We start from the raw sequence: 22,160 nt of genomic DNA on the forward strand, positions 1-22,160 counted from the left end.
CTGTACTGACCCCCAACTAATTGCACCAGGCACTGAAATGACATGAGAGGATGGACATAGGGATGCAAATGAAGGTCACTCATTGGAAGAATTGTGTAACCAGAGTGGCCATGAAGGAAGTAACTCAGTGATTGAGAAACAGTGAGGCAAACATCAGAGCCATGAAGCCTGTCTGAAGGAATGTGGAGGGGCAAAAAATTTAATTGGCTTGCAAGAAAGTTTGCTACTTCCTACCTCATCCTCCCAGTAGTTTTATGAGACAGGGTCGTAGGACAAGGTGAAGTGAGAGAGGGGTGAACTAGTGAACCTGTAGTTATAAGCACGCAGGCGTAATAGGTTGATGAATATTAACTCACACACCTTGAATAGACAATGGGCTAATTATAATGCACACATGATGTATGTAGATGCATCTAGTGGGATGAGATGGGAGATATGAAGTAGGTGGATGGAAAGACTGTAACCTCCTAGAGGGAAAAGGGGAGGACTATGGCGGCCTGGTTGAGGGGTAAAAGGAGCTGTTTTGTGTGTTTGTACTTTGGAGAGATTCTGATAGAGCAGGGTCTCCCCATCTATTGCAATAAATGAAGGAATCGCCTCACTCTGATGGTAGTCTTGCTTATTTAACTTGAGAAGTATTTTCACAGCTTTTTGCATAACAGCCACATGCTGTTCCAGGAGCTGCACTAACACAACTCATAATGTTAACATTGCTCTGCACAAGCCAGTCACAAGAATTCCTATATACAAGATATAGCATATTGTGTGCTTTACCCCTAGGGACCTGATCCAGCCAAGGCACTTCAGATTTGAGAATCCTTAAGAAGAAACAAAGCCACCAATTATATAGAGTTCTGAATACAGTGATAACCTATGGATTTGGTATATAAAGAAGTGAACAAAAGCTTACACTGCCCTTTTCTGTTTCTGTACTGGTCCTCCTAAATAGGCCAGGGGATGCTCCATAGGCCTCCAAAGTTGCCTAGATGAGCGGTGCATCCATTCTTCTCCCCAGGCCAGAACAAAAGGCAATACTTCTTGGCATGGATTTCATCACCTTTCCCTCTATTACAGAACTTGCTAATATATGCACAGGACCCCTTCCTGGGAGATGGGGGTAAAGCTTCTTCAGTAAGGTAAATAATTTTGTTTTCACAGTAAAAGCGGCCCTTATCTGCAAAATGACCAAGGAAAGAAGCTTCACAACAATTAACTCCGCTGATCTTCCTTGAAAGTTGAAGGCCATCAGGTCTTTGCATGACTCCAAGAAACTATGCTGCCCTTTGAACACTGGGAAAGTTCACCACACCTACTTGTTGAACTTTTATAAACCTCCCCATCATGCTTCTGCAGAACCCATACAATGCATTGCACAACTATAACAATGTTCTTATTCCAATGCAAGGAATGGGGCACCTAACCTGCTAGTGATTTGCATATAGACGTTTGGACCAGACAATATGCAACTGGCAGTCCTATTTAAATTTTAGGCTTCAATCCTATACCCGCTTGCCTGGGAATAAGCCACACTGAAGCATACAAGACTTAATTCTGGGAAGGACAGATGGATGGATAGATGGATGGATAGATAGATGATATAATATTACGCTGGCGATTCCTTATCCAGACTGTAGCTGGCACTCTGAACTGCATTAGGATATGGAAACTTCAGTGAAGGAACTTGGAACCAACTTCAGCATTGGAGGCCTGTGAAGTGACTAGAGTGCCCGTCCTAGAGCACACTCTGTCCTGGAGTGCCTTTGACTGTGTAACTCCAAGATACCCCTCCTGCAACAGTAAACAAAACCAGCAGAACCAATTTGGGATCATGATATACCCAGTAGATTGTAAACCTGAGGACAAGGTCTGACCTAAATTGCTCAGGAGTGTGCTCAGCGAGACTTATTTCTGCCTAAACACGCACAGGGTTGCAGTTATATTTTGTCTGCCCTTCACAGTGTTAGAGGTGCTGGTGGCAGTAGAAGTACAGAGAAAAGGAGGAGGAAGAGCTTTCTCTTTATGAGGAGTTGCTTTCAAGCATTTCACTGAAGTACTGAAATGAGACTTACTTCTGCACAGGCACCCATAGGATTACACAGTAAGTCTGCAGTCTTGTGCATAGTAATGCAGGAACAAAAGCCCTACTAAACACAAATCTGCAGAGGATTGGGCTGAATGCCAGTAATATGCAAATCGTGTGCCATGAGATCAATGAATTAAATTATCAAAGGCTCCTTTGATCCCAGAGTGTCACTGTATGATTAACTATTCTGGCCTGGTCTCTCCATGCCTGTTCCCCAACAGCTGGGATGGGGGATCGGGAGTTTAATGTTACACCCTGTGCATGCTTCGGCAGATCCACAAGTCGCAGCATTTCCCTGCAAGCCATGCGGAGAACTGTACTCCCAGTCACACAAGGCAAACACAGCAGAACAATCTTGTCCTCAGAGGAGACTGCCTGTTAAATCCCTGCAGGAATCAGTGCTCTGGACCGGCCCTCTTATGGAGACGGTGGAGTGGAATACGTGACTCAGGCATAAACACAGACAGTCCGCTCTTGTGCAATTTATAAAAAGCCGGCTTGCGGTGTAAGAGTGGAAAAAACCTCCACGTTTACTTTTACACAAAGAAAGACAGAAAATCGCGCTAAGTTTAGAAGACCTGCCCAGGCTGAACGCCGCGTCGCCTGACATTTCCCCGCCCATACGAGGGGCAGAACATAGAATCACATGTTGCAGGTCAAGACAGATGTGGGAACCCGCCTCCTTGCCTGGAAGGATTTAACCAGGGCGCGCACAATCAATGAGTTACGACCTGAAAGCCAGCCAGTGGCAGCAGTTGTGCGCCGACTGGACGCCGCTAGACCTGCGCCGAGTCCCCGGCAAAAGGCGATCCGTGGGTGAGAGCGCGAAAGGAAAGCGGGCGCGTTAGTTTCCCGGGCATTTTGGCTTCCCCTCACCTTTCAGCTTGGAGGCGGGCGGCGGACTCACTCTCGATGAAGCCCCATGTGTGAAGGGCTGCCCAGGCTCCTGCAGGGCTGCAGCACATTTTCCTTAATCCTGCCCTGCTCTTCCCAGGAAGGAAAACCGTGGAGCGGGGCGCGGCAGCATGAAAACAACCCATTGCAAGGTTTCTGATCCGGCGTTGATGGTGTTACCGTGACGTGGCGCGGGGTTGGGGCAAAGAGCGGTTTCGGGGCCCAGCGCATGTGCAGAGTGGAGGGATGCGCTGCGTATCTCTCTCTCCCCCCCCCCCCCCAGCCAGTCGCTTCCTGAACAGCATCAAGAGATTGAGTGTGAGAGCCCTTGGCGTGTAGCTGGGCGGAGGACTAGGACTGGGAGAGCTTAGGTGAAACTTCCCTCGGCCGCAAAGATCCTGGCGTGACTTGGGGCCAGTCCCTGCCTCTCCACCTAGCCTACTTTACAGGGTTGTTGGGTAGATAAACAGGGAACCTTAACGGGTTGATCTCCTTGAATATCACACATACGCAGGGTAACATGGACTATGAATAAGAGATGGAGGGACTCCGTCAAGGAAGCCACAGCCTTGAATTTAGAACAACTAAGTGAGGCTGTCACTAATAGGACATTTTGGAAGGCTTTCATTCACAGGGTCGCCATAAGTCAGAGACAACCTGATGGCACATAGCAACAACATGGACTACGAAATGCTTGCTTCTGGGTGTGAACCTTGCAGGATTTCTTTCAATCTAAACATGAATACAATTATGTCCTGACGTGCCAAAGCAGGAATGAGAAACCTTCCAACATTGTTCCAACATTTGCCTGTGCAAAATGAATACATTTAGAATTAAGGACTTCTGAGCCCAGGAATCAGTTCCGGGTACCAAGATTCAATTGAGCTCATAATTCTGCCACAAACAAATCCACCTCAGGATAATTTAGGGTGGGAATGAGACCTTTTACTGTTGCTTTTGTTAATAGCGAGACATGAATATCTACTGATCTCCTGCAAATCATCCAGTGATCTACCGATACATCTTTCTGTCTACCCTCAAGGGAAAGAGATGGATCCTCTTCTTTCTGTTGTACATTTATAAAGGCAGCAAGGATTTCTAGCAGTTAACTGAAAACAAAATCTTACTCTCACTGTTTCTTGCTGACTGCCTCTTCTTCACCTACACCTGCCACTCAAGGTAGGGATTTAGTATTGTCTCTAATCTCTTCTCTTTACTACTTAATCCATCCCCAGGGAAAGTGGAGAGAACCACTGAGGGCTGTAGAGAGAACTGTGAAGTTTTCACTCTTGAAAATCACAGCTGGCTTCCCTCTAATATTCAGCAGTACTGTATAGCTTTTTATGATGAGATTTGATCTGAGAGGCAAGAGAGAGATGCCAGGATACTTATGGACGTGGCATTTTTTGCTACCACCTCTGCACACATCTCTAGGACTGAGTGACTGACTGCAGGAAACACTTGCGAACAGCCTTTTATGACCTCATAAAGCACCGCTCCGAGCAAACCACCGCATTACTAGCCATCATTAAGATTTTTTTATAGAAGCCAGATGCAAATTTTCAGGGCGGCTGCTGCCATTCACTCCCATTTCTGTCTAGTCCCAGCCCTTCGGGCCTGTGAGTGAGCATGATGGCTTTCTGCTGTCAACTCTTCTTGGTGGAAAGTATATGCTTTATAGGTCTTTATTGACTGAATCAATTCATACATCTTTTATGTATCTAAAAAGGCACCTCAAAGTGATATATAGCATGAAAGCTTAAATTCTCTATATTTCCTTCTTTTAATGCTGGGCAAGTGCATACTTACTCAGACATTAAGTAAAATTGCATGACATTGCACTGTTAGTTCAATTTTCTCTCTCCCTGCCCACCTTAAATAAGTCCCGCTGTAGCATCCTAATTCTTTTTGCTTTCGAGGTTCAATGCTATGTATACCTGGACAGATAAAAAGGACTGCAACTCGAGCACAACTGGCTCAGAAATATTGAGAGATGCAGGACTTTTTTTCTGTTTAAACAGACCCAGGGTTGAGCCCTGAGCTGGCAAACTATGTTGCACTGAAGCAATTACACAGCATCATAGAAATAAGCTTTCCGGGCATCCTTTTTTTTTTACATTTGTGACTACTGCAATCTTCTCTGTATTTTCTTATGCAAAGTTACTTGGAACTAACTGTTGTTCCCTGGGGCTTCCTTCCCATGAGTGTGGGATTCTAGCCTTATGCATTCACATTTTCCTCATGCACTTCCTTGGAAAAGGTTCTCCCCCCACCGCCACCATCCCTCGAATCTCCATTTTTGCAAAAATCCTTTGAGCTCAATGAAGCTGTGAGTGAGAAGCAAGTTTAGTTCGTTTGTCTCTAACAGATTCGGTTTATGCTTTAAAGTATTCATCTGTATCTTGAGGTCCTTTTTTTGATGGATTTTCCTGTAATTTCTGTTCAAGTTTCAATAGCTCATCTATTAATTTAAGTCGTTCTTGTTTGAGTTCCGGCACCTTTTTTTTTTTTTTTACAAAAAAAGCACTGGTTTAGTCCATTTATATTCAAAGAGAGTAGTTCAATTCTTCCTTCCATTATCGAAACAGTATTTATAAAGTATATGTATATCTATCTACATTTAGCCTTCACGCTTCTACCTTTTCAAGTGAGAAGCAAGTTTGTGGGTATGGGGGGGTTTGAAACCTCCCGTCCTGATTCCCTGAATATTTCTCCAGCACAGCAAGGCCCGTCCTCTGTCCCCTGCCCCAGACCATGGCAGCTCTTCTGAGGAGCCTGCTCGCTGCCTCGGAGAAGGCGGCCCGCATTGCCCAGCTGTGCCGCCAGGAAGAGGCGCTCTTCAGCTTGCTCATTGAGGAGAAGAGAGGTGCGGACAAGAACAAGAAGTTCCTGCAGGACTTCAAGACCTTGGCAGACGTGCTCATCCAAGAGGTCATCAAGCATGATGTGGGAAAGGAGGTACCTGCTGGGAAAGGGGCTTCCATCATTGTGGGAAATGGAACCAGGGCTTGCCTGGCACTTCTGGAGCAAGGATCAAGTGTGTCAGGCTCTTTACATTATTTATTCATTTATTATTATTATTATTATTATTATTATTATTATTATTGATTTATTACAAACCTTTATATCCCATCCTTCCGACAAGCACTCAGGATAGCTTACATGGCATAAAATTTAAACAGTACAATAATAAAACCACAGTTCTGAAAACCATATAAAACTGAACCTCATAAACTAAAAAGAAAAGGAAGGAAAAAATGGATGATAGAAAATGAAAAGTGCGACTGTGAGGGGAAAAAAAATATCTTAAAACATCTAAAATCCTGGATTATTAAAATGGTGGTTAAATAAAAAGGTCTTTACCTGGCACTGGAAGGAGTACAACATCGGCACCAGGTGGACCTCTCTGGGAGCGCATAATCCTCCAGATGTGTAAAAAGCCAGGATCCAGTAGGCCAGGATCGTTATCCCCATATTGCAAGTGGAGGACTAAGGTCTGAAGATGGTGGCTTGCCCATGAAAATGCAATTTCTCTGTGGCCAATGTGAGGCTTGAAATGGAGGGACTTCCTGGAGCACAAAGCTGCATGAGCGCTGCCGTTTGCGCAGCCCTCACAGGCAAAGCAGCTTGTCCACCACTGCAGGTTCCAGTGGCAGATGCAAAGCTTTCCCCAAGGCTGGGGGGAGAACTGGATCTAGCCACAGTCTAAGGAGAGCTGCCCAGGCTAATCACTGAGGTTCAAGAGATCTCATCATTTACAAGTCGTTCCAAAATGGCTGCTGTATTAAGGGGCAAAGCCTGAATTATTTGTCTCTAAAAGTGGTGCATCCCAAAGAGGGATGATTTAGAGATGAGCTGAGCGATGGGTGGAGCCAGGGCCAGTCCTGACTATTAGAGGGAGTGAGGAAGTTGCCTAAGGCAGCTGATTCTGCATGTCATGAAAGGCAACACATCAAGAGTGAACCGAATCGCACACATTGCATTTACACTGCCAGGGTGGATGGGGAGACACAGGCAGGAGCTGTGGGTGCTTCCAGATGGTGGCTACTACTGCTAGCAGCCAGAAAAGATTGTGCAGCTGTTCCATTGTTTCCTTAACCTTCTGCAGCAAGGAAAAAGACAGGAGAGGTAGGAGAACACAGGAAGGATGGCAGTGCCATCAGGACCCTCCACAAAATGCCAAGCCTGAGGCAAGGCGATGTTGCAATAAAAATCTCATCTGGAAGTACCCCTGGAGCAGGTGCTAAAATAACGTGGGCAGCCGTGGATGCAACATACTTTTATTACTGAGGATGGGAGCAGGAGAAGCCTTTTGTTGCATCCAAAATCTTAGCCCACCCCCCACCCCCCCACGACATCGCTGCCTGGTTCTTGCAGATCTTATTTGGCCATCAGTCTAGCTAGTCCCCAGTCGCTCAGTCAGGCACCTGGCCTGAGCACACAGATGGAATGAGAAGCTCCACAGAAGCCAATATCCTTGGGGACTTTATAGAGGCACTTCCTGATTCAGCAGTTATAGCTGGGTGTTTCCTCAGTGGCTGAATCTTCCTTCTTGCAAGGAGACCCTTATACACCCTCTGTCTGGTGTATGAGATTTACTCTATCCAGAGACCTGGATTATAAATGATATAAATTTAATATAAATTATAACCCATGCTTTATTTCACCTGCAATCATAATGTAAATGTTGATTAAATAAACCATGGGTTATCATTTGTTGTCATAAACAGGGTTTGTCCGTCGGACATTCAAACAAACAAGCAAACATTTGCAGCCTGTTTTCTCAATCCCAGATTGGTTTTTTACCTCCTCCTTTGACCCCCCGTCCCCCCCACTTGTATCCCAAACTCCTTTGCAGTGTTGTAGTGCTGGCATGTGAAATGGCAAGGGTTGTTTAACCACTTGTGAGTGCTACATCCGCAATCTGGCAAAACAACTGACAGTTCTAGGTTGTTCATGGTTAGCAGACCATGGTTTGTTAGAGCAACCGCATCTATAGATTAGGACTAGATTGGAACCACTCAGAACTCAACAACTGCTAGCTTAAATAAAACATGGGGTAGCATTAAGAGTAAATTGTGGTGAGCTTTCAGTCCTTGCTCAACTTAGAATGAGCTGTCATTGGAAGATGCCAATTCTAACTGTGATTGATCTGGTACCCAGTTGATCCAACGGGATCATCCTGGCATCAGGCACTGCAGGATTGCTGAGCTGAGAATAGCTATGCCCGGGATCAGGCTCATTAGCATGTTCAAGGGTACAGTCCTGTGCATGCCATAAATGTGCAGAATTGTGCCCTAAGCTGAACTCAACTCAACTCTCCCCTCCCCTCTCCTCATCTCCATTCCTTCCCCTTTCCTATTGCTGCTGCTGCCAGTTTCCAGAGCTACAGGAGCATATTCGTGGTGAGGAGTCCAACAAATTTGAAAATGGCCTCGGTGAGTGATGATGCTCTTGCGTGGTGGGAAGAGCGAAAAGAATCGGCCTGTTCTCAGACAAGCCCTTGGCCCTCTGCCTCAGCCTGATCCTTGCAGCAGCTGCTGAGCCTTCTTTTTAGTCATCAGACTACTTCCCCGCCACCAAGCCCCATTTCTTCAGTGAAACCCTCTCCTGAACTGCTCTAGGTTTCCTTGGGCAGCCCAAGTGCCCTTCCAGCATCCTGGTGTGAGGTCCTATGACCTCTATGTCAGTTTGTGTGCCAGGGGGCCCCCAGGCGCTGCAGGGGGCTTGGGGGAAAGTTTTGGGGGTACTCTCTTCAGGCACAAGTGTGAGCCTGGCCTGTTGGGCCTCCCTGTTGACCAGTGTGAGCAAACAACACAGCCTGAAGCAGTCGCCATCAGTCTTAAGAACCAAACTGGAAGTGTTTCTCTGCCTTCCCCGAATGCACGCACGTAACTTTTGCGGCATGTACAAGCACAAGGGGCTGGGGGTTGCTGCTCCTTTCCTTACGGTAGGGAAGACCCAAATCAAGCCTGGTTAGTAGCCCATTCCTGGCCCTTGTCTAGGGGGGGCGAAGGGCCCTCGAACCTCTCAAACTCTGGTTGCCTTGCAGGGGAGACCGTAGTGGTGCAGGTTTGCCCCACCCAGGCGGACACAGCAGCCCTGCTGCAAAAGGTTCTGGACCGGAACCGGAGAGCCGCCGAGTTGCTGGCTGCTGCTGTCCATCAGGAGGTGGTGCTGTCGGACCCGGCACTGGATGGCATTGCTGTAACCATCTCCACAGACAGCCTGGCCGTGTGGATTGACCCCATTGGTAAGGAAGTAAGAGACGGCTTTGTGGGGTGCAAGAGGGTCCCAGGAAGTAGGAGCTTTGACCAGCCTTCCTCAGCCCATGCGCTGGACCAAAGCTCCTGTCACCCCATCCATGCCGTCTGAGGATGATGGGAACTGGAGTCCTGCACATCAGGAATGCACTGGGCTGGGATGGCTGGCTTGGACAATGCGGATGCTTCCGCCAACTTCAGAGGATGGGTGGTGGGCCTGTGGATTGGGTTATATAAGACGGGGTCACCTCCTGCCTTCACACCCACCTCGGCTGCAGGGCTATCAAGTGGAGCGGTGTCTGGTCTGGCGGAAGAGCTCGCCTCTCTCAAGCAGTCATCTTCTCCCAGCCCTTCCACCTCAGTGCATGTGGTCCCTTGACAAACCGTCTTTGTGAGGTGCACCTCAATACACCCTCAGATCTAAACCAAAATATATAACTTGGGAATACGACAGCGATAAAAGATGTTGGAGGCATGGATCATATCTACATACCTCCGCCAGGAAACAGTGCCTGACTGATGCTCCAGGTCAAGGATGCACTTGCTGGTAGACTCAGGATTGTTGCTGAATTGCCCTCTCGGAGATGCCAAGGACTGCACCCTCAGGCCACTTCTCTGCAGAGACCTCGCTCTGCCAATGGGCTATGATCCCGTGGGCCCGAGAGCCTTCCCCGTCAGCTGTTACCCCATCCTTGAGATGCCACACACTGAACCAAGGACCTTCTTTTGCATATAAATTGTGGGCATATAAAACCGCTGAGCTGTGGCCCCTCCACTCCCCCTATGGAGAACTACAGTTTAGCCAGCACAGAGCACGAGGAGGAGGAAGAGGAGGGCTTTTCATTTCTCGGTGGCCCAAGAGCCAAAGCGGACTGGGCGGTTTGCAACAACTCCTGCTCTCTCTCCTCAGATTCCACCAATCAGTACATCCGTGGCTGTGGCAACGTGCTGCCTGTGGATGGCATCTACCCATCCGGGCTCCACTCAGCACTGGTGCTGATAGGGGCGTACAGCCGCCAGTCAGGAGAACCTGTCCTAGGCATCATCAATGAGCCCTTCTTCCAGGAAGCCCTGCCAGCACACGGGTAATCACGGCACTGACGGGACCCTCTTTCGCAAAAGGGCCAAGCTGGCTACCCTACCAAATACCAGGCGGCTTAGCCCGTAGTCGTTCCCTTGTACTACAGAGATGTCTCCATGCATGCAGATGGTGGAGGGCCACCCTGAGAGCAAGTCTGGTCTAGCGCTTGGAGTGCCAGACTGGGCCCTAGAAGGCTCAGCCTCTAGACCCCACCTTGGCCTCCACTTGTCTTAGGTGACCGGCTCTCAGCCTAACCCCAAAGCGCTGCTCTGAGGGTACAAGAGAGAAGGATCACGTAAGCCGCCTTGGCTTCCTTGCAAATGAAATAATATAGATCTACGTATAATAGCAAATACATTTTAGGGAGAGGAAAGAGGGGGATGTATCCAGTGTTAGTCTGATGTAAGCCCCATTCATTTCAGTGGGTCTGTTCTAAGTTGGACAAACGTAATATAACCCAGGATAACCACAAGCTCACTACTGTGAGGTTTTGTTTACATTCGTGTTTGCTCTGGAGAAGCTACCTTTTACTTACTCGGACCCTAATAGGGAGGCCTTGCCCATGCCCTGATTGCAGACATGTCTGCACACAGATCCTATCCAGTGGAGACCTGAATGCACCAACTACACCACTGCAGGCATTTTTGATAGACTCCAAGGAGCAAGCCACAGCTTGCCACATAGGAAAAATCAAGCTCACAAACAGACTGACCATTAAAAAAATCCCTACAAACTGGTTCTGGTAGCAGGAATTCTAAAAGAGATTCCTCCTACTCCCGTTCTCCCTTTATCTTCCTGCAAATCATGCATTGCTGCCTCAGAGCTTTGCTTTCTGCTCATGCAACATCGGCAGCCACCCCAGCCATTTTCCTTCCACCCACAGCAAAGTTTTTGCCATGACTGGGAAGCTTGGTCACCGCACGGCTTCTTCCCCCATCCTCTGCTCGACATGCACCCTTGGTGGCTTTTCTTCACAAGCCTTCCCTGACTGCCTTCTCTTTCCATTTGCAGGTGGCAGAGCAAATACCACTGGGGCATTTCCTACAGAGGCACCCACCTGAGCTCGCTGAGCCGGCCCCAGCTACAGGCTTCCCCCCGCGTGGTGCTGAGCACCAACGAGAAAGTGGGGCTGCAGAAGGCGCTGGCTCCCCTCTGCGGCGAGCAGCTCTGCTTTGCCTCGGGCGCCGGGTACAAGATGCTGTGTGTGGCCCTGGGCCTGGCAGATGCTTACGTGCTCTCAGAAGGCAGCACCTTCAAGTGGGACTCCTGTGGCCCCCATGCCATCCTGCAGGCCCTCGGGGGAGGCATCGTTGACCTCTCGGCAGCCTTGCAGGCATGGCGTGCCGGGCAGGGCAAGCAGCTGCCTGAACTAACCTACCACAAGCCTCTGGAGGGCTCTGTGGGCGCTGACTGCTGGGCCAACCAAGGGGGCCTGGTGGCCTATGTCCACCCAGAGCACCTGGAGGCTGTGATGGCCACCCTGGCAGCTGCGGCTGATGCCTTCTAGAGTGCCTTCTCTGGGCAGGGGAGAATTGACCAAGACGTTCATCTCAGCAGAGGAAGAGGAAGCTTCTCCGCAAGCACCGGACTCTGTGGCTCAGACTTCCTTGCTGTGGGACCAATCCGTTATCTTTGGAGGCAACATGCAAGCATGGGATGGGGTGACACCTGCGACATCAGGCCTCTCTGTGCTGTTTTTGTTTGTGGAAGCATCACTTCCGGACAAGGCAGGCATTGTTGTGGGAGGACCTTAAATTGCTCCTTTGCCGCAAACCTGCTAGATATGTTGTTCTTCTCATACGGGCAATATGAGCCGCGCTTAACATGGTAAATACGCATTGGGGCCATTCCATAGTTTCCTTATATACTTGCTTTAGCTCTCACTGGGGGCCTCCAGATGAGGCTTTTTTGTGTAGTCACCTTGCCTTCTTCATCAAAGTTCCTGGTGGTGCTGGGGCTGGGTCCAGACCATGGCATCTTTGATGCATAGCTCTCTTACATTGCCCACCTCCTTACTCTGCCTCTTTTCTTACTGGGAAAAAGATCCATTAATAAAAAAAGGAATAGCTGCACAATACCTTTTGACTGTTAGTGTTAGAAGTCCTTTATCTAGAAGCAGCCTCCGGCCCAGTTTTCACATAAGAGGAAGCCACCATGGGTGAATTTTCTTGCAGACCATGGCTTGTTATTACATGAGAATCTGGCAAGGGTGGGTTGTTAGTGTGGTTGACAAGCCACCCACAATCCTCAAATAGCCCATGGGTTCCAGGTGCTTGTCAAGCATCCTAACAACCCACCCTCTCCAAGTTTACATGTAGGGACAGGTTGCCGTGTGTCCCTGCCATGATTTGAATATTCAGAATGGTGGATGCTGCCCCAGCAAGAGACCCTGTGAGGAAACTCACCCATGGTGGCTTCCATGTTACCTGCAAACCAAGTCATTGCCCCTACCATCTTGCATAGTGAACTGGGCTGCACTGGTGTCTTTTTCCATGGCGTGCCTGCTCACTTTCTTTATGACACACAGTCTGAACTGCATAGCTTGATCCAACTGGGGCTAGTGTATGAATTGTCCTGCTTCATGCTATGAAGAAAAACCAGAGGGCCTGCAGGCCCTTTCTGGGTCCATGTCTATATTACAACCTTACTTAAGTGGTTTAAGACATTCTCTCTCAAACAGGGAATCTTGGGAGTTGTAGTGCTGAAGTTTCTCATAGAGAATTCCTCAGGGTGCTTTGGAAGGAACCATAGCAGTTGAATGAATATACAATCAATATAAATATATAGTTTACCTATGTACTGTGACAATTCATTTGTTGTCATTTCCTTATAACCAGAATTTTACAGAGACTAACTGAAATGGATATGTATTTTTATTTTTATTTTATCCCTCTATTTTTATTTTCAGTGTAAGTTTCCATCTCATATGGTTTGGAAATTTATATTTTTAACAGGCAAACAGCATGAGGAAAAAAGTCAGTGGGAGAGTCATAATTCTTTCTGTCATTAATTCAAATATTTGGAATCAGAATAAAGCCAGACTCTTACACGTGCCTGGATGGAAACAAAGTTGTATTGCTCCCAACATTCCTTAGCCAGGTGTGCTGGACCTCCTTTCATCATGCTGGGCATTAGTAGACTTCCTTTAAACATGCAGAGGATTGCCCCATAAGTAAATGAAAGTTGAACAACGTGGTATGGAACTATTTAATCTGATTGCTATAACCAGTGAAGAATATGGTTTCTTTGACTTTTTAAAAGTTTACTTTTACTTTTTATAATAGTTGCACAATGTTTAATAGTAATAAGATCTGAATTGCTTACAGTATCATTAGATTTTATTTTTACAGTCAGTATTTCTGGAATATTGAATATAGCATAATAAATAATAAACAGTACACTTGGAAAACATAAGCATTGTCTTCTGTTACGAAGACTAACTTACAATAAATATATTTCTTGCAATTTTGTAAAAGGTGATTATACCTTTAAAAGCAAAAACAACGATAACCTCATCTGCTTAAATAATACGAGATCAAACTTGAAATCAGGCTGAAACAACAAATCTGTGAGAGCAGCAGTAACGTCAGCCAAATACAAGCCCATCCTTGAATAAATACACGTCTGGAGAGCTCTAGGCCAGAGCACGCTTTTCAGGGTGTGCTTCTGTGCTTTAGCTGCACTGGCTTAGCGGCTCTAGGATGTGGCAGACGCTCCACTGTGCTGGCACACCAACATGGTGGCACAACCTCCCAATGGTGGGTCCTTCTGCCAGTGAAGATATCCTGATGGATTGGCCAAAATGGCTGTCGGAGGAACATGAGCAGCACTGGGAAGAAGCATGCTTGTATCCTGCGCTCCTCTGCCAGATCACAGCCATGACTTTGCAGCTCGAGAGCAGCCCCAGACGTGGTGTGAGGCATCAAGGGCAGCACATGGGTGTCGACGGTGGCACAGTGCCTGATTGGTGGTCCCTGCTTGTGTTTCTGAGGGTGGTGGAGGCGCACCTGCTGTTCTTATGACTTTTTGCATTTCCTGGCTGTGTTCTTGGCATTGTTGTGGCTCATTGCCCCTCCAGGACTGAGCACAAGCACAAGACAGCAGCTATTTTGTGGGCAGACGGGCAGCATTTCTTTCTTCTTCCATCAGTGTGGTTAGCAGACAGGACTGTTCTGCCCACCTACCACCCCCAAGGCCTAGATATTTCCTGTTTAAAAGGTAACAATGGCAAAACAATGACTTCTGTTGCTTTGGTGCTAAAGTAATCTAAGATCGCAGCCTTAGTCTGGCTAAAAAGCTAGTGCATGTTGTCCACTGGCGGTCTAAAAAACCATGTTGATCTTCGTAGCTTGATCACATGCATAATTGCGCAGAAGAACCCCATGGAGCTAAATAGACCCTCGTTCCACTTGTTTAGGGATGTTCAGTCATCTGCTCCACTGCCAAAGCTGCATCCAAGGAGCTAGAGAGCCAAGGTCTCACTCCAACATGATTGTTGATGATTGGAAACAGCTCTCTGCTTCCTGAGCACAAGATACAGGATGGTTTAGAAATCCTAGGTAATTACCCTCACAGGCCGAAAGGCCGTTGATGCAAATGCCCCTCATTCCCATTAGAAGTCATCAGTGTCCACAAGATGGCACTATGGCTCTCCCTACTGGAGTGATATTTCTGTGCCAGCTGCTAGCCAGAGGGCCTTGGGGGAACTCGCTTTTCACCCCTGACTGAGCATTTAGTAACATAAAGCCAACTTAATTTTATGTTCACCTGTTGCATTTTTTTCTTTAAACTGGGAAGCTAACAACAGAAAGGGATTGTAGTCAAATCCTGGTTGGAAAAAACTGCTGTCTGCTTTCTGTGCCAGCAGAGACTTTTAGTGCAGACATAATATTCAGCATTCTGAACACATGTTTTTTAAATCATATTTGCATTTTGTATTTTTGTGTGGTATGAATTCTTAACTGCCTAGAGGGCTTCAAGTACTGGGCATACAGAAATGAAATTAATAATAATCTTCACCTCAGCCTCTTTCCAAAAAATGCTTTTTAAAAAAAGAAGTAAAATGTCTCATTTTGACTAGGAAGGCAAGCCAGTTGGGCAATGTCAAAATCTCAGCAGAAAGGTTGAGTAATATTTCAAAGTAAGGCAGGATGTGGGCTTCAATATCCTGCATAGTTTACTGATTCTTCATATACTTAGCAAATATGGATTAATTTATAGAATCCTATTTCATTTCTAAAGAGGTTGTGGAATCCCATTTTCTTGCCACAGAATTTTAAAGCACAGGCCATAAGTACACTGCTGGCTCTGTTTCATACCCTCAAAATACAACTGTTCAATATTTATTTATTAGATTTATATCCTGCTTTTTCTTAGAAGAAACTCAAAGTGGCTTGCAGCTCCTCCTGCTCTCAATCTTATCCCCACAGCAACAACCCTGTGAGGTAGGCTGGGTTGAGAGTCTGTGATTGGCCCAAAGTCACCCGGTGGGCTCCACGGCCGTGTCCCAGTCCTGCGCCCTTCACACTACACCACACTGGCTCTCAGTCACTCGGCAGACCCCACTCTGTGCATGTGTGTATGGATTTTCCATATGGTTCCGGCAGACCCAGATCAGTGCTTTTGAAGGTGAGGTGGGAGGAGGGCAGAAGCTTAGCAGGTGGGGTTCACAACTCAGCCGAAACCCATGGACAGGTTAGTGTGCCATGTAGGATAACAATTAACAGTTAGGTAAACTAACCCTGTGGCAGCATAATAAATGCCTCTGCTTCTAATACTGCAGAAAAGGGATAATGAACAAAGTATTATGGACACTTTTCAGAGAAGAGGGTTTCCAGTTTCAAGAGACCAAATGCATTTTCTTAACAAAGTATAGTAAGAGGAAGCAGCTTATGTAGCTGCAATTCTACACTTACTTTCCTGGAAACACACCCTGTGGAACTTAATGGGACTTTCTTCTTAGTACTCATGTACATAATTACTTTGTTGGTAATTTTATAGTAACTTGTGCTCTGCAGATTATGAATCTGTGTAATCAGAGAGCCAGTGGGGTGCATAATGGTTAGCACTGGTCTGGGGATGAGCTGTGAAGCTCATTGAGTGACCTTTGGCCAGTCACTCTCAGACTAAGCCACCTCTCACGGTTGTGGTGAGGATAAAAAGGAGGAGAAGGATTATGTAAGTTGCTTTGGATTCTGGTAGAAAAAGGTGGGATAGCCATATCATTAATAAATAACAAAAGCCGGACTGGGCACGCAACCCCACCCTGGCCATTTTGCAGCCTCCCTTGCTCCTGCTGAGTTTGCTGCAGCAGCAGCTTAAAAAGCAGCAGTTTTGGAGGAAAAGGCTTACGCAGAGAGTGCCTCTTATTTGGAAGCGGAATTGTACTCCCAGAAGCCTTCTGGAGGTGCAGTTCTACTTGAAACAAGGCCCTGGCCCCTGCATGAGGGGAGGGAGTTGCTTCCACCGCAGGCATCCCTGAGAATTGTCCATTACTGATTTTTTAAAATGCATTTTTTTTCTGTAGGTTTAACATTCTTTGAGCTTTTTAACTATAGTTTGATCATTTTCTCTGATATGAGTTTGTGTGTGAAATAGCAATTCAAATCTATGTTTGTGATTCCAAGAAGTAAGGGCTGTCCACATTTTCTCTGTGAAGATTGGGAAATGATGGATAGGATAATTTTGTTTCCCCCTAAGAATAGGCTGGTAGCACTCACTGTACTGACCCAGAATGAGACAATGACCTCAGAAAGCCAATAAGGAGCGGGAAGAAGGGGAAGGCATCAATGGCAGCTTCCAGGTTGGTCCTCCTAAACTCTCTGGAGGGTCTCCTCTTTTGATAGAAAGAATTAGGTACACCACCTGGCCTGAGCCCCCAAAACTAGGTTGCAGCATCAGGTGTGATGGAGATGCTCTCCCAGTGCCATTGTTAGAAGAAGAATCAACTAGCAATCCAGTCAACTTCTGTACATGAAGCCTTCTTCTTCTTCTTCACCTTAGGCTTCAGATGACCTGGGGCAGGATGGGTATTGTTGTTTAAAGTAATTCACAATGCAGGATTATTATTACAGAATGCACACATCTCTCGTGAGACTTTTTCAGTGACAAGAACCTTTGAGGAATACCCCTGTGAGTAGTGCTATGAGGATTAGTTCTGGAGATGTGCGTGTACAAGCGAGATACGTGATAAAACAGTTCACCAAGATGCCAACTCTGTATTAAAAGCTCCTTGGCTCCTCCTGCCTATCAGTTCAGCCAGGATGTCTAGTCATAGCTACTCTGTTGCCAGAAATGCTTCAGACAAGATAAGCTTCTGAGAAATCCAATAAATTGAAGCAGAAATAGCGAGTGAGAGAAGCAGTCTTCCGCCAAGTGTTGTATCAAAACTGCACGCAGGTGCTAAGAGGAGAAAACTGAGAAACCTCAACTAAGTTCACAGCCTCATCCTGTGTAGAGTTAAACACCTCTAACTGTATGGTTTAAATGGGCTTGGTCGGGCGTGCTTCATTCTGCAGGAGAAGGGCCACGCTAAGAGTGGTTCCTGGTTCGCAGGGTGTCCTTGGGGCCAAGACAATTCCTTCCCCGTGCTTTCAGTTCCCTTTCAAGAGCAATGACAATGCAGAACGTTGGGTCAGCATTGGCAAACGCCCACCCTATTTAGCTCGGTGCCTTCTGTGTATGTGTTCTGCAACACCATGCAAATTGCTTTCAGGGGCAAACCACAAACATTAAACATTCTGCTTCCCAGTGATCTTATTCTAAGATATATTTCTTCAGGGCTGCAGAGCTGGCTCGGGCGAGTGAGTTCGCTGACAGGGATCCTTCGCTCCCATAAGCTGCACTGGCACAGTGTCAGTAAGGACACCCGGCTCTGCTCCTGTCAGTGCCATCACTGAAGACACAGTAAAACCAGCTGTGACGCTGGAGCAGGATGGCCGGTTTTAAGGATGGCCACAGAGGTTAATTTCCAAACCAGGGGTTTGCGTTTGTTTTGGAAAATCTGCTTTATGCTTGGGATGCCCCCTTTGCTAATGTTTGTGGCAGCTTAGCAAGGGAAGCTGCTCTCACACACTCAGAGCACTGGTTCAGTATTGATTTGTGCAGTGTTTGAGTGCCTTGGCTAAAATTAAACCCTGCACAGCACAGGAGGAAGACACTTGGCAAATCTTCCCTGCTAATGGCAGTCTTTGGTGTTTATGACCCACTCTTTCAAGGAGTCAAATTCCATAGCTTTGGGAATTCAGGTCTGTGTGTGTTTCAGTAAGTAGCAGATAAAAGGGGAAATGACACAATTATTGTTGTGGGAGTGCTGGGAAAGAGGGGAGCAAGTAACCAAAGTGGCAAATAGGATAAAGCCGGTGCTGCTTGCCTGATAAACACTAAATTGTTACCTTCTAAAAATGTCACATTCACTTAGTCCTTGAACTTGTAGATAGTCTATGGAACCCATCACAACAATTCTGGCCAGGGCGACTTATTTTATATTGTTATTTCTTGTATTTTAATTTTCTGTTGTGAGCCGCCCCGAGGCTTCAGCGAATGGGGAGGCATAGAAATGTTTTAATAAATAAATAAATAAATTCACCAGAGTATGGGGCAAGAGGACGCCAGGATTTTACCACTGGATTTTAATGATTTAATAAATCAATAAATAAGCAAACAAAAGGAAATGCTTGTTTCAGACAAAGTATAGTTACGCTATGGGATTAACTACCGCATGAGGTAGAGATGGCCACCAGTTTGGCTGGCTTTAAAAGGTAACTGGTCAGATTCATGGAAGACACAGCTATGACAACTAGTTCTGATAGTTATATGCACTCTCTAGTATCAGAGGACAAATGCCTATATACACCAGTGCTGAGAAACATGGGCAAGAGGGTGCTGCTGCGCTCACGTCCTGTTTGCGGGATGCACGTGGAGAGCTGGTTGACCGCAATGTGAATAGACTGCTGGACCAGAGAGATCCTTGGCCGATCCAGCACAGCTCTTCTATGTTCCTGGTGTGACTACTCAACACTGTCTCTTGGAGTGTGGTAGTGATGGTGTTAATACAAAACCTTGAGACACTGCACCCAAGAGGACAGAATGGAATAACCTAAATGCAACATGGGTGCTGCATTTGTGGACTGCTAGTTTAATACCTCTGCTGCTTGATTGTTGCATAAGAGGCATGCTGGATCAGGCCTGGCAAGTATCAGGTCCACGAGCAAAACAGGATGCCCACACTCGTGTTTGCTGGCCATGGCATGGAATGCTGCTTCACGCTGGTAATAGGCAGTCTTCATGACTATACTGACACGCTTGCAGTTCGTGAAAGTTCTTGGAAATCTGTTCCCTTTCTGGTTTTGGGGAAGAAGACATGGACCAGAAGAGGGGAAGAAGGTTTTTAAGGTGGAAAATATTTAAAAACTCACCACGTATTTATTTATTTATTTATTTAAAATGTATCTTGGAGCTCAGCGAGCTGCCTTGGGTCCTTTACAAGGGGAAGAAAGGGGAATGCAATAATAACAGTGGCAAAGATTCTAAGAAAGAAAAACCCAGCAAACACCAATCTAAGCCTAAACCTCCAACACACAACTGCAGTTGCAACCTAGTCCAATAAAAGGAGAGGGGGAAAGCCAGAGTAAAGTAGTAAGACTTCAGAGCCTCCTAAAAGACTTTCATGATGGGCTCTGGCAATTCCCCAGTGGCAACTTATTCCAAAGGTGTGGACCCCTGCAGAAAAGGCCCTCTCTTGTAGCTGTCCACCTAACTACACTCACCAGTGAGCAAATAAGGAGGATTTCTCTGGCTGATCCTAAACTGCAGGCAGATTGATAAAGGCGGAGTCATATGATTTGTTCTCAAACCATTTAGGACGGTAAAGGTGGAATCAGGTCTTAGAAACACACCTGTCATTGGTACAGCTGGCACAGTACCAGCATTGGATGATCTGATCACCTCACCTCCATTAAGCTATTATTAATAATGGCTCGGATCCGTGTCAGCCATATGGACAGACATCTGAGAAGGATGATTTCACTTGGAGTCCGGCACTGAGCAGAGGGCTGGCCCCGGTGACCCCCTCCAACTCTGCTATTCGGTGATCGTGGCCTGAAGGTATAAGCGCAGAACTAACGCAAAAACTGCCCCGCCTCAATCACGAACTAGCTGACCAATCAAAAGAGTTCTTTGCCCGTGCGGCTCCGCCCATCTAGAACGGGAAAAGAATACAGACAGGCAGGGCTTTCGCCGTTGCTTCGCGTCATTATCTAAGCAGAGCAGCTGCCCAATCAGAACTGGAGGGGCGGAAGCTTTGCCTTCCTTCCGTCCCCGCCTCCTATGCTTTCGCCCAATGCTGCAAGGCAGGGAGGGCGTGGTTACTTCGTAGTTAGTGCCTCCCTTGGAACCTCCTCCTCCAATCAACTGGGCTTTCCATGGTGCCGCGCCTCCCTGGTCCATGACTGCAACAGCCGCGGGAGGTTGGGAGTTGCTGGCTTAGCCGCAGAGCGCGAAGCGAGGTGGACCTCGTTGTCCAGTCCGTCCGCTATGGAGCAGGGCCCGGAGCAGGAAGCTGCGGCGCCCGCGGCGGATCCGGGCCCGGAGGTCTCCTCCGGCTCGCGTTTGCCGGGGGGCATAGGATCTGCGGAAGCCTTGGCGGCGCTGGGCGCGATCGGGCGGCGCTTGCTCTGGCTGCTGCCCGTGTACCTGGCGGGCCGGGCGGGGCTCAGCCTGGGCTTCGTGGTGGCCGGCGTGGCTCTGTACATGGGCTGGCGGGGCCGACGGATGGGCAAGGAGCGGTCTCTGCGGGCCGCTGGATTGCTCCTGGGCGATGAAGAGGCGGCGGTGAGCGCCACGAATCTTGGCCGAAGTCTGGGTCAGAGCGAGCTGCCCGCCTGGGTAAGAGCGACTCGCCCCTTCTCTTTCCAGATTTAGTTAGGAACAAGGATGGTGTAGTAGGAGGATTCTTCCCTACGATCCCTTTAGCTTGTGCCCGGATCAGTACAGGGGCGGCGGGAGTGTGCGGCTAACTGGGACGACTTTCCGACCCCGAGGTTTGATCCATCGCCACATGCACACGCCGGATCCTCTGACCCTGGATGCGATCATCTGCAGATACTACCCTTTCCGCATGTACGGCTGCTTACGTGGATTGCAATCTTCTGCTGCGAATCATTGCTTTGGCTACCGTTTTTAACCCAGCTAAATTGAGGGTGGTAATCCCACCCAACCATAGCAACACAGGCACAAATTACTTGCCGGTTAAAATACCAGTTTGTTTAAGTTTTCCTGCCCACCCACATCCAGATTCCTGCCCCACCTTTATTCCATCATGGGACCTAAAGCAGTATCCAAGGGATTCTCAGGTTATCTCTTGGACCCAGACTTGTTTAGAGCCACATCATGTGCCCACCAGTCCTATCCTGGGATCTTCCCTTCTTACTTCGGGGGACTGTACAAGTTCTGGTTGACTTGAGTGGCGTGATTCTGAGTTATCCATTGGGGTAGCCCTCCAGATGTTTTGAATTTCAGCACCCATGAGCCCCAGCTCACACAGTCAGAGGCCAGTCATTTTTGACATGGTTGAACTTCATCTGGAGGGAACTCAGTTACCTCTCCCTGGGATGCCCCATTGTATGCCTTCCTTTTAATTCCAGCCCTGCCCAGGTCCTGCTTGCCCCTTGCCAGGTTTCTTATGGGGAAAGTATTCTAGACTCTGGCCTGGGGAAAAGGAATGCCAGTGGATGAGCCTCCCTGCTTGTTCTTGCCTTCCCTGGGTGTTGCCCCTTGCCACTAGCCTCAGGCCACACTGCATCTGCAGTAATAGTGGCCTTTCTTGCAAGGATGTTGTAAG

The 22,160-nt window shown here is 47.5% G+C and overlaps 2 protein-coding genes across 4 annotated transcripts in view; both read left to right on the forward strand.

The window, feature by feature from the left end:
• Positions 1 to 2,782: 2,782 nt before the first annotated feature.
• On the forward strand, positions 2,783 to 13,843 carry INPP1 (inositol polyphosphate-1-phosphatase). 3 transcript variants are annotated; one of them, XM_044421922.1, is made up of 7 exons: positions 2,788 to 2,899; positions 3,945 to 4,156; positions 5,695 to 5,935; positions 8,355 to 8,415; positions 9,030 to 9,230; positions 10,151 to 10,325; positions 11,333 to 13,843. In XM_044421922.1, exons 3-7 carry the CDS (start codon positions 5,732 to 5,734, stop codon positions 11,826 to 11,828), a joined length of 1,137 nt encoding a protein of 378 aa, XP_044277857.1. In that variant the 5' UTR covers positions 2,788 to 2,899; positions 3,945 to 4,156; positions 5,695 to 5,731; the 3' UTR covers positions 11,829 to 13,843. The 3 variants fall into 3 exon arrangements, with proteins under 3 accessions (XP_044277858.1, XP_044277857.1, XP_044277856.1); XM_044421923.1 differs by lacking the exon at positions 3,945 to 4,156 and having other exon boundaries at positions 2,783 to 2,899; XM_044421921.1 differs by lacking the exon at positions 2,788 to 2,899 and having other exon boundaries at positions 3,503 to 4,156.
• Positions 13,844 to 20,780: 6,937 nt separating this feature from the next.
• ESYT1 (extended synaptotagmin 1) overlaps positions 20,781 to 22,160 on the forward strand; it is a 50,902-nt gene continuing 49,522 nt past the window's right edge. The window contains exon 1 of the mRNA XM_044421909.1: positions 20,781 to 21,205. Within this exon, the coding sequence (XP_044277844.1) occupies positions 20,855 to 21,205 (351 nt within the window). The 5' untranslated portion in view covers positions 20,781 to 20,854. The remainder of the gene's footprint in view (positions 21,206 to 22,160) is intronic.

This window comes from Varanus komodoensis, unplaced genomic scaffold, assembly GCF_004798865.1.
Source record: "Varanus komodoensis strain SLA01 unplaced genomic scaffold, ASM479886v1 scaffold12, whole genome shotgun sequence".
Classification (NCBI taxonomy): domain Eukaryota; kingdom Metazoa; phylum Chordata; class Lepidosauria; order Squamata; family Varanidae; genus Varanus; species Varanus komodoensis.